We start from the raw sequence: 13023 nt of genomic DNA, 5'->3' as shown, positions 1-13023 counted from the left end.
TCCACAGAAACTTGGATAACTATAGTTTCACTGTAAATTTGATTTATCAAAATATAATAATTACAGCATTCACAGCTATAGTTTCATTTTGTCCAATTCGATATGAAACACCCTGTATATTTAAGTTGCTCAATTAAGTGTACAGCAAACAGAACTATACAGCATACAAATCTTAAAGTTATCACATACTACAACTTGCAACAAAGAACAATATTTTTAAAACTTTGAAGATGTGCAACCAAAGCAGATTTTTTAAAATTGGTTCATTAATTAGTAGTCAGCTGTAACGTAAAATACATAAACATAAAAAATTAAATAATTAAAAATACTTTTTTTGTAAATTATAGGCATCCTTTAGAAATTTTCATTTTATTATTTAAGCAGAAGTAGTACTAAATCTACTAATATATAGTATTGGAACAAATAATTTTAAATCATAAATAATCATAGGGTAAATTAGAGTCTATAAATCATATATCTTTGAGGTTTTCTGATTCGGTTTCTACAGGAAAATAATAATTAAAAAAAATTAAATTCCAGAAGAAGTGCAAGAAATATATATGTTAACATTAACAAAAAGAATTATAATTCATTTATAAATTATAAATGTAAAGATTTCTAAGCAGCATGCTCTGCAAGCTTAAGTTCTTAATTAGAACTTTTTCAATGAGGTTTTTTCCTCCCCCACTTTTTTCTTTTTTTAAATAGAAAAACTCTTTCACCGGGTTGCATTTAAATGAAATATACTTTTTTTTTGCTATGGCAATATCTGAAACATTGTCTTTATAAGTTACTTTGAATGGTTCAAAACTGAAATTGGGAAGTTGTGTTCAATTAAAAATCAAATTAAATAACATCCACTTCATCTTTTATGAAAACAATTTTGTATTTCTTTCTATTTTATAGCACTAATTTCTTTATGTCTTTGAGAAAATGCATGCCTTTTACACTATGCGAAATTAAAAAGTCTTTGTTGCTAGTATAAAGTGCATAATTTACATAACGTTTAGATGCTTTAGAAGTCCGGTGGCACAGCGGCTAGAGCATCATGCAGCAGCACCACAGGTCCAGGGTTCGATTCCCGGGCTGGGCAAGGTTGACTTAGCCTTTCGTCCCTTGAGTGGATCGATAAAACGAGTACCAAGTTCGCTTGGGGACTAAACACTGGAAGTCCTGAGACCTGAGTTAACCACTTGTTCAGGGCATATGCTCGTCAAGAAAGCAGATTTCGGGCACTGCAGTCCTTGGCCCACTAAGGCTGCTGCGCCACTGAGTTTAGTTTTAGATGTTTTAATGCATGGAAATTCTGTAGAATACGAGTTTAAATTTCTGGCTTGTTAATTTTAGCATCCCATTCTGTGGTGTCATATTTCACGAACTTAAAAATCTTCCAGTTTAATCGAAATTTGCAAGAAGCGTGCGCTACATTTTCTCACCATAATATAACAGAGCCAGACCTGCAGAGTAACCCTTCAAAGCAGGGTGCTTGAACTGGATCGGAATTTTCTGAACTGCGATTGGTTACTCTTGAAAATCCACAAGACTAACAAATTAACATAACAAGGATTTCACCAATTATTGGAGGAATAAGTTGGCTCCGTTTTGCATATCATTTCCCCCCTTTCAATAAAACTCATAGGTTTTTCAGTATTTTCCATAGCTCATAGTTCAGCCCTGAAGACTGCTAAAAGAGACATACATGAAGGTTATACTTTCAGGGAGGCTCCTATGGTAGACAAGGATAGCTCTACTCATTGAGAGACATCCTGAAAAATGTTTATCGGAGGAACAGGCTACTGACCTTGAACTTTTGATAACTTTGACTACTTTAGGTATTCTCCATACTCTTTAGCATAGAGAATACCTAAAGTTCCTACAGACTTCTCCCTTAATAGAGACACCTGAGCTCTATTAAGGGGCTGTTAGACTTTATAAAGAGTGGCGACCCAAACAAATGGACCAAAGTGGGTGACACAAACAAATGGAGCATGGAAGCATTGGGTTTGATGCGTTTGGCACAAAATGCTACTCAGCAGAGGTGCCCAATACGTAACATACTCAACCTGAAGAAGAAGCAGAAAGCTCATAAGGTTTTAAAATTTTTTCAGAGAAACTACTGACAATCTGCAACAGTTGTAGTCTACGAGTTACTTATGTACCAAATTTAAAATGCCATGTCAAACAGGAGAATGTGTCTTTAAAACCTCAAAATATTATACAGCTAAGAATTTTGTACAAATATGAATTTCAATATTAAAATATATCTTGTAATGTTATAAAGTGATAAATAAACATAAAAACCTGCATCTGTGTGGTTTCAGCCTTTTTCAATTTTTCAAGCTCTTTTTCATCGTCTTCCACAGTTTTTGTCCATTTTTTAACATTTTCTACATAAAAATCAATTTATTAATTTACAAGTTACATATATTAAATTTTCAAGTGTTAACTTCATATATGATATAGATAAGACATTCAGAATTAAACTTGCCATGTGTGTCTTTAGATCTTTCATACTCCAATCTATTAATAATTCTATTCTTTTGATTTTCAAACTCTAGCCGTCTTTTGTCTCTTTCTTGAGTTGCTCTCAGCTCTCTTTCCTCGTACTGCCTACAAGAATAAATCATATTTCAGATGAAAGGAAACATTTATTAAATATTTTGTTTGACGTATAACACAACTGCTGCCAACAAATAACATTTCTTTTGTAATACATATGTACCATTTTATTAGAATAGTAGAAATATATCACATTTCGGGACAGGAAGTTCATCTGTAATAAATGAGACCAATGAGCATATTTTAAGCATCATTTAATTATTCAACTGTCAAGAACACTAAAATAAATTACGCATTAATTTGCACTTGCAAAGGGCTACTTTTGTGAAAAACGATTTTTTAAAAAAATTATGCTGTTGATGAGTAGGCAGAATTATTGCTCTATTCCAAAGATTCATGAAAAAGTCATGTAACACGTGTGAAACTTGCAAAAGGAGAAATGAGTGAAGTGAAATCATCTAGAATGTATAGTTAGTTCATGTTATAGCACAGTTAGGCCCAAACCACACACACATTTGTTTCAGACAAACAATTGTTTCGGACAATTTTTCTGCCTGGTTTACTATTGAAAGAAATACATGCAATTTTATTTTTTCCTTTAAAAATAAATTGCAAGTTGTTCGTTTTCAACCAATCAGCTGCGAGCTTCGAATGCTATCATCTTGTTTGTAATGGAGAACCAGTTTACCCTGTGTTAATCCCAAAGCTATGTGTGATAACTGGCTGTTGTGACAAAGCAGAAAATGTTTCCAAACAGTTGTTCTTCCGAAACAAACGGATGTGTGATAGCAGCCTTAGCATACCTTTAATTTTTTCAGCATAATGTCCTCTTTCGAGCAATAACGAGCAATAAACAATATTTGAGCTTGGGTTTCTTTGACCAAAAACAAATTCTTATCATCCCACAAACATCACATATGTTTTATTTCTTGATCTCTGACACATTCTTCTCTTTTATCAATATAGTTTCACTGGATCAATGTTTTATGATAATTAAAAATACCTAAAATACAGGATGGCCATTTTATGACAAATATCAAAACACCCAATATTTTCAGGAATGGCAAGAGGGTTGGACAAAATACAGTAGAAAACTGATCTACATAACCTCTATATCAAGTGAGAAATGCAAGTGTCTTTTAGAATTTTTGGCAATATTTGGATAATATCTGCAATATATTTCCTCTCTCGCAGCTGAAGTAGACTATCATATTAATTCCATTGATTTAACCCTTAAAATTGCTGCCAAATAAATATTTTGTGAAACTTCTTCTTCAATGACTCGACAGCCCTATGTGGGCCCTGGCCTTCTCCAGGCATCTCTACTTTTGGAAACTGTTTTCTTGTTTTTAACCTTTAAAATAGATCTTTTTCAAAACAATCAATCCATCTTAGCTGGGGTCTGCCCCGAGGTCTATTTCCCATGGGCTGAACTTACTTCATCACACACCACATAAAAAAAAAAAAAAAAAAAAAAAAAAAGTGACTGTTCATGCTTTAATCAAGACACATTTTTTGTGAGAGATTTTAATAAAAGACCCAAGATAGAATTTATGCCCTGACAAGAGCAGAATGATAGAATCTGCAAGTAATTTTTTTTATGAAACAACTGTCCATAGTGAAAGAAAATTATGCAGATAATTATAAGATAGTAGAGGGCTACAACTCTGAAATAACATGACATCCAATGATCATGGTAATACAAGAACACTGCAAATCCCCAAAACTGATCTGATTAAATTACTTACTTCACAAAATTCTACAAAACATTTTTTCCAATTTCATACCAATTTCCAATTTTTTAACAGTAATGCATCTTGAAAATATGTTTAGGATTACAATTACTGTTTCAAGCTATTGCACTAAAATTTATATTTGGTGATGGCTGTTACCCGATAAATGGAAAACTATAGGAATTTGTAACTTTAATTGCAAAACAAAAGGGAAAAAGAAAAGTAGCATCTTCCTCATCTCATCACTATGGCAATTTTCCTGCGAGTAATAGCATGACAACACATTTAGAACAATAAGAATGCAAAATTTAAAAAGGGGAGCCTAAACTAGAAAACCCAGAAATTTTAAAATAAACTATCGTAAATAAATGTTCAAAATATTTTTTTATTATACGCTTATGATCTATTCTCATTAATTCTCTCTCTGTTTTTTTTTTTTTTTTTTTTTTTAAATTTTTAGTTTATGATATGAAATTTACAAAACTCTAAAATGAACACATACTCAGCAGACTTTTGGTCTTCTACTGCAAATATATGCTAATGGATGTTATTCCAAAAAGGACTAAGTAATAACTTTTTTAAAAAATATTTTAAACAGCATTTACCTTACAATTTTTTTTCTACAAACTTTCTGAACATTGGTGCGACAAACTTTATCAGCCCAAATATTACACAATCTCACACGTAAAATAATATTGCATCTTTAGAGATGTTTCAAAAAGTCAAAAGATGCATCTAGTAAGACATATATACATGTTTTCGTATTGTCTTCCACCAATTAAATCTTACCATACGCTGCAGTTTCTCCAGTTAAGAACATTTGTCTTGGCAGTTACAGCGGTGTGTGTGTGTGTGTGTACAGTGGTGGCCAAAATTGTGGACACTTTTGGAAATTTTTATGTTTTTGAACTTTGTATGCTTATAGAAAACGTTACGTTTCACAGAATGCAAACTTGTATATATCATTTTAAAGAGAATTTATTACTGAATTCAATACAAAACACAAAATTCAATTATTTGCAATAAAAAAAAAAGTTAAACGATAATAGTTATCGATATACCTTAGATAGTGATGATTTCAGTGTGTTGTCAGTACTTAGTAGGGTAATCTTTGTTTTTGATTACAGCTTCACATCGACGTTTCATTGAGCTGACAAGAGTTTTAAGCTCTTCTTTCGTTATTACATGAAGCAAGGAAACAATTATAGCCTCAATTAGTTCCCTTTTATTTGATGGGCGTCTCATTCAGACAAGAGTTTTCAAACGGTGCCACAAATTTTCGATAGGATTGAGGTCAGGACTGTTTCCTGGCCATGACAACAACTTAATGCTCTTTGTACGAAACCACTCTTTCGATATTTTGGCTGTGTGGCAAGGAGCAGAATCCTGCTGAAAAATAAACGAAGCATTGTTGGGAAAGAGATCTCTGATGGAAGGTAGAAGTTTTGGTTCTAGAATAGTGTCAATGTATTTTCTGGCATCCAGTGTCCCATCGATGACATGAAGGCGACCAATACCATCTGCTGACATGCATGACCAAATCATAACACTACCTGGGTTCTTCACAGTTGCTTGAATGCAGTCAGGATGTAGCTCTTCTCCTACTCTACGTCTTACATATTTTCGCCCATCACTACCGAATAACGATATCTTAGTTTCATCACTCCATATAACTTGTGACCACTGATCATCTGTCCAATTAATGTGTTCCTTTGCCCACTGTAGTCTTTTTTTTTTTTCGTTGCTGAAAATTAACATAAGGCTTTTTTCGTGGAATTCTACCTCTGAGTCCAACATCTGTTAATCTTCTCCAGATTGTTCTTGAACTGACAGAAACACCTGCATCATTCAGATAATTTCTGATGGCCACTGATGACATGTTTCTATTTTGGAGACATAGTCTTTTTATTCCTCTGTCATCAAAGATGTGGTGCACTTTTTTCGGCCTTTTCCTTCTTTGTTTTTTATTGAGTTTGTCTCCTGATATCGTAAACAAGACTTTCGGACTCCAGATGTAGTCACTGAACCACCCACCTGTCTTGCAATTTCAGCATAGGAAAGACCACTTTCTCGTAACACAATAATATTACATCTCTTTCTAGGTGTCCAATCTACTCTTTTATTTGATCTCATTGCTTCTTGACTAAATATTAAAAATTTTTACAAAAATTCCTACTTGTCATTGCAATGTATAAGAAACAGGTCCTCCTTCTACAGAACAAAGCAAAATATTGAATTGTTTCAAGTGTAAACATGATGTCAGCTTCTACTGGCAGTTACTAACATTTGATTGTTTCTCAGAAGAAGAACAGTGATTGGCCAGGAAAGCTAGACATTACAAACCAATTCATAACTGTGTTTTTTATTTATATTAAAGTACATATAACTTTTTTGTATTGCAAATAATTGAATTTTGTGTTTTGTATTGAATTCAGTAATAAATTCTCTTTAAAATGATATATACAAGTTTGCATTTTGCGAAACGTAAGCATACAAATTTCCAAAAGTGTCCACAATTTTGGCCACCACTGTATATATATACCTATACATATATAATAAAATATTCACACCTAACCTTGTGTAAAATTTAATAAATATGATTTCACCTAATTTAAAAGTTAAGAGATAAATGATAAATTACCTAAAATACCATTTTAAATACAACAAAAATCGGATGTTCCACATACCTTACGACTAGAGCTAAGTAAAGTGGAGAATTTACACATAAGTATGTATTTCAGAGTTTTGTTTATACTTTTCTCTCCCTAGTTTTTACATTGAATTTGAATTATTTGCACATAAATTACCTAGCCAAAATACACTTAGATCGTAAGAACTATGTAATCAAAATTTACTGAACAGAAAACTGTTACACAATTTTCTGTAAATAAAATGTCAATATAAAGGGAAAACAAAGCAAAAAGAAACGAAAAAATGACTGTGAAATTTTTTTGAGGAAGTAAAGAATTTTATGTTCATTAACTGCATAACCATCATTACATTACTTTCAAAATAATTTTTTCATTTACATTCATGAGAGAAAATAAAAGAATGTTTAACAAACTTTTCTTTGAATTGAATCTCTACACTAATTTTATCATTCTGGTCTGGTTTAATAATGCTACGAACAGTTAACGTTACACTTGAAATTCGGATTTATTAAAAGAAAATTTAGCCCCCTTTTCTTTGGCATATTTTCCATGCAAGCAAGCTTACTCATTGCAGAGCACATGAACAAACATATTGTGACAAGGCCTAGTAGTGCATTTAAATATGAATTCAACATCTGAAAAGTTTTAAAAAACAAATTTTTATGCATGTCAGCCCCATAAACTAAACATATAAGAAAAACTGCCATTAAATTTGTAGCGCTGAATTTTCTAAAAATATAATTATTTATTTATTTACATCAAAAAACAAATGTAGATTATTTGAATTTAACTATTAATTAGGTTGTATGTACAAGATGGACAGGGTTTTCCAGCAAAGCAGGAGACAGTGATGGCACTATCAAATACAGGTCAGTACTTTCAGTTTCGATTCATAATGGGAAATCATATGTTTGCATGTCACATATTCAAAAATTAATCTAATTACATAAAAATAAGTTTTTTTCATCAAAACCATTACTTCCTAAAATGCAAAACTATAGCTATGTATAAAGTAATGAATAAAAATTTTAATAAGTTTGACGGTTAGAAATCTGGCTAAAAATGTTCAGCTCTTTAAAAAATATTTTTCTGTCTATTTGATATAAGGGTTTTGGGGCGGAAAGGGGGAAAAAAACGATCTTTACTTCCTTACATGAAGTAAAGGACGTATTGTAATCGAGAAAAAATTTCAGGTATTATATTTCAACAAAAATATCCATTTCAACTCCTCTTGAAGCCATCTAAACAATGTTTTTTCATAACATCTGTATATATATACGGACAGACTAAAGGATTGCTTTCACCAAAAAGGACAGTAAACTGGATTTAAAAATGGATTGAGAACAGATTTTTTTTTCTTAATGTCTGTACATATGTGCATTAGTATCTCACATAACTCAAGAATGAGTAGCCGTAGACTGTAGAAATTTTGTATATGGGACTGCTATAACATGTAGATGTGCACCTTCCTTTCTTGTTGCAACCGGCTGGGCCAATCCTATATAAATATATATATATAAATTCCCACTCTGCTACATGATATTAGTTTATGTGAGCTTGTTTTTTTTATTCTTATATGTTGGTAAATGTGCATTTTTTGCTTTAAAAATGTTTGAATTACATAGTTTTTATGTTGCTGTTAAGATTTTTATGCCTGAAATGTATGAAATAGATTAATCTGCATGAAACTGTTGTACAATTATCAACAATTTAAAACTTTAAATGGTATGTTACACCTAATGAATTGCCATTTAATTATACATGAAACTCAGCAGAATAGTGAATTCAGTTAATGCACCTTCCATGTCTTTTCGTAGAGTGGAATCAAATGCAAACTTTCAGTTTTGTGAACCAAAAAATCTGCCTTTTTGCACGCTGGCCGAATTGCTTGTTTTTATATAGAAACTCTAATTTTAATTGTAAAAAAAAAAAATTTTTTCTAACTGTTTTAAGTGTATCTCGTGTTTTATGTGTTTCTGTAATTTAAAATTTTTTAACCAAGATATTTTGAGTTTTTATTTATTTTTGCTTTGGTGCCAAGAGAGAACTGAATTATTTGAATAAGAAATATATCTCTAATGAAATTCGAGGAAAAAAGTTTAAATGAAATGCAGCAAAAAATGTGTATAATTTAATAGGCCTTACAAAGAAATCATGTGGTGTCCACTTCAAATTTTTACTATATACTTAACCATATTTAAAGTTTTTAATTGTATCTGAGGGAAAAAAAGCATGCAATATAAATAACTAGAAAATAATCATACATTGAAATAACAATAAAATATTAATGAAAAATTCTAATATTCGTTAAGTTACATTTTTATTTCTTTTAAAAATTAACCCTCTAAGTGGCCAGATATTTTTCACTAAGAAAGCAAAAATTTCCCAAAACTACTATGAGAACAAATGATTTTTTTTATTTTAATGTAAAAACTCAAATAACTAGAAAATAATTATACATTGTAATAACAATAAAATATTAATGAAACATTCTAATATTCGTTAAGTTACATTTTTATTTCTTTTAAAAATTAACTCTCTGAGTAGCCAGATATTTTTCGCTAAGAAAGCACAAATTTCCCAAAACTACTATGAGAACAAATGATTTTTTTTTATTTTAATGTAAAAACTCTCCTGGTATTTCATACTTGGTTTGTATACTTTTGATATATTGCCTTAATTTCTTTGCCATATTTTAATATGCACATATATATATACGTTCTTATAGATATCACAAAAAATATTCTAGCACTTAGAGGCTAGCTGCTTGGAGAGTTAAAAAGCAAAATTTTTGCAATTATTAGCCCCAAAATTTTTTTTGTTACTTGTTTGGAGGGAAAAATCATTTTTATTTCCTTGTATGAAGTAAAGTATTCTAATAATGAAAAATTTTGGGTATTTTATTTCAAGAAAAATATCTATTTCAACGCCTCTCGAAGCCAGCTGAATGATGTTTTTGCGTGGCATCTAGTATAAGTATGTGTACAGAATAAAGGAGTGTTTTTACCAAAAAAGGATTGCAAACTGGATTCAGAACAGACTTTTTCTTAATGCCTGTACATATCTGTTAGTATCTCACTAACTAAAGAATGAATATAAATAACTAGAAAATAATCATACATTTTTATAACAATAAAATATTATTAAAAAATTCTAATATTAGTTAAGTTACAGTTTTATTTCTTTTAAAAATTAAGAAGCAAAATTTTTGCAATCATTTTCCCAAAAATTCTTTTTGTTATAGTTAATTAAAAATTTTAAAATTTAACATAAAAACTTTACAACCTATAATAACAAAAGATATTTTTTAGGCTAAAGATTTAAAACTGTACAAACTTACAAAGATTCAAAGTAATTAACAAAACAATGATATATAGAAGTTTAACTAACCTGATATTTTCAACTCCTATAGATCGACAAAAATCAGCAAAAACTCTATCCTCAACGGTATTCATAGACTCTTTAACATCTTGAATCCTGCTTTCTCGATCTTTCATTCTTTCCTCAAGATCAGATATTTTAGGCTACAACCGATTTAATGCAAATAATTAGTATTCTAGAAAAACAACGTTAAAAAAATATAAGGAGGAAAAACAAAACTCAGCATTTATTCTAAGCAAACCATTCAACACACTTCAGATGTGTAAAAGCATGCTTCCAAAGTAAATAGTTATTCAACACAATATGATGAGGATATCATTATGTAATACCAAGTCCGACATCCAGACTCACCAGGAATTTGGTAATTTCAGATTTTAGATCTTAGTTTAAATTTAGTAAGATGGCATGTAGAACTTACAAAATTAAAAATCTGAAATAATTGTTTACGAAATGATGAAGCATTTATTACCTTAAGGTAATCAAAATATATAAAAAAAAGCTTAATATTCATTTGTTTGCTTTATTATTGTTTTTTTCAATTTGCTTAAGTTGCTTCAATTCTGTGCTAATATTTCTCCTTCTAATTTTATAGACAGACATAATTTATTGTTCAGTTACAAAACTCCTGTAATTACCATATCAAGAATTGCCTCTAAATTGTCAATTGAGACTTTTCCAATTTCAGCAAATTCTTTGTCACTTTCTTTACCATTGGTAGCAATATGTTCTAGATATGCATCCATATTGCAAGATTTTGCCATTCATTAGTTGATTGATTATTGGGGGCATTGTAACAGCAAAGGAATACTTCTATAATTTCATCTACATTTCTTCCCAAATTCCATTATTAATTGGGAAATTTTGCTCTTTGTTTGTGCGATATCCAAAACCCTTTAAATTCGCGGCCGCCATCATAAGGCTCAGCGAATGTCCACTATACGCTACTGGCAATGTATCATCCGATTGGCAACTAGAGGCATGTGGTTCTACTAAAATTTATCTTACTCCTATTACGTGCTGAGGAAGTTAAGTGTGAATTATATTAGCGTTGCTATTTATGATAACAAATAATTTCCATAGATATAGGTTATTTCTCGCATATGCTTAAAGCTTACCTGAGTCTCTGAAAAAAATTCCCACATATAAGTAATACGCAGAACAACAAATTACTCATTCTAAATTTAAACAGCATTAAATGACCTAAAAATATGATTTACAAAATCTATTTTTACAAATTTCATTTAAATTTCTCCTGTTTGAAAAACTTAACACTTCGAAGCACAGTTGGTTCGAGTCTGTGTTATATGATATTCAGTAGACATAAAACCAGCGACAGAATGTTTTGATTTGAGATGTATGTGAGGCACTAAGGCAGTTTCAGAGCCAAATTATTTATCATACAAATTTATGATAGGAAATGACTGTGTTTCTTAAAACATAAAGGTCTTTATTTGTGAAGTGAAAACAAGAATAAAGATCCATATGCTTTATTATGAAAAAATGTCTACTGTGCATGCATGAAGAATTAAGCATATGCTATTCTTGGAATCTAATTCTTTCTCCTTTTTTGCAAAAAAATTTCTAAAAAAATAAAAATTAAATAAATAAAAAACGTGTTATCCAGAAATTGGAGTTCTGGATTTCGGACTGTATTACGTATAATTTATTATCACACTTAATAATCATACCATTTATTATCATACATAAGATTTTTAAAAGAATAAATTACTTCAAATGTGTCCAACTCTCTCTCTAAAGCAGCTATCTCTCTCTCCAATCCAGCAATAACCCTCTTTTCCTATTGAAAACATAAACATAAACATTTTTAAGAACATCTTTAAACATGCTGACAAAATCTACATTGAATATGTATTGACTGAATCACTATGTATTAAAAAAGGGGGAAAAAAAGAGGTGTTCACTACACAATACACAGGTGATGACAAAGATTTCAATGTAGCTTTAAAGTATTTTTCTTTTAAATTCCATTATAAAATATTGACTCTAAATTTTATATTATCTGAAGAACTACAATAAAACAGGACAATCAAACAATACACATGCTGGTTAATATAACTCAATTATATTTATTTATTTATTTTTTTTTCAAGTGCTTTGCAGGTTAAGTTTTATAATCAATTATACAAAAGCATTCATTATAATAGAAATTGTTGGATAATTTCTCAGCATATTTTTTTTTTTTTTTTTAAGTAATGATTAAACTAGACAACTGGCAACACTAAGTTGGTCAGAAAGTTCTATTATTTTTATGTCACATAAATTAAAGGAGAGCTATTCTAAGTAGCACTGTTTTGACACAGTGAGAGCATTCACTGCATATTCCTTTATCAAATTAATAACAAATTAATGAATTTTGTGCTTATGTCTATTCAGTCTCTTTTTATTTTCATTTCATTCTAATACACATAAATATGTTTCTGCCTTTGCTATTATACAGTGTAGGTCAGGATTTAGAATATCTTTGGATTTTGAATAGTTCTAATATTATTTCTCATTGGGGTAGAGGTGCGAATTGTTTGGAAGATATTTTTAAACTGTCAATATTTACCATAAGTTGGCTAACATTATTAACATATCAAAAGAAAAAGCACCTTAAAAATTTTAAAATACAATTAAAAAATTACATACATATATATATATATATATATATATATATATATATATATATATATATATAT

The 13023-nt window shown here is 30.1% G+C and overlaps 1 protein-coding gene across 1 annotated transcript in view; it reads right to left on the bottom strand.

The window, feature by feature from the left end:
• The window catches only part of SMC1 (structural maintenance of chromosomes 1), a 98367-nt gene that overhangs the window by 31696 nt on the left and 53648 nt on the right, over positions 1–13023 (bottom strand). Inside the window, exons 16-19 of the mRNA XM_085827190.1 lie at positions 12054–12122; positions 10334–10467; positions 2489–2610; positions 2302–2387 (exon numbers count right to left, since the gene is read on the bottom strand). Coding sequence (XP_085683316.1) covers positions 2302–2387; positions 2489–2610; positions 10334–10467; positions 12054–12122 — 411 coding nt within the window. The remainder of the gene's footprint in view (positions 1–2301; positions 2388–2488; positions 2611–10333; positions 10468–12053; positions 12123–13023) is intronic.

Source organism: Stegodyphus dumicola, chromosome 11, assembly GCF_044657685.1.
Source record: "Stegodyphus dumicola isolate Sdum_Otavi_A_Nest chromosome 11, ASM4465768v1".
In the NCBI taxonomy this organism is placed as follows: Eukaryota; Metazoa; Arthropoda; class Arachnida; order Araneae; family Eresidae; genus Stegodyphus; species Stegodyphus dumicola.
The sequence above is the reverse complement of the archived record's forward strand: the minus strand, read 5'-3'. Positions and strand labels throughout refer to the sequence as shown.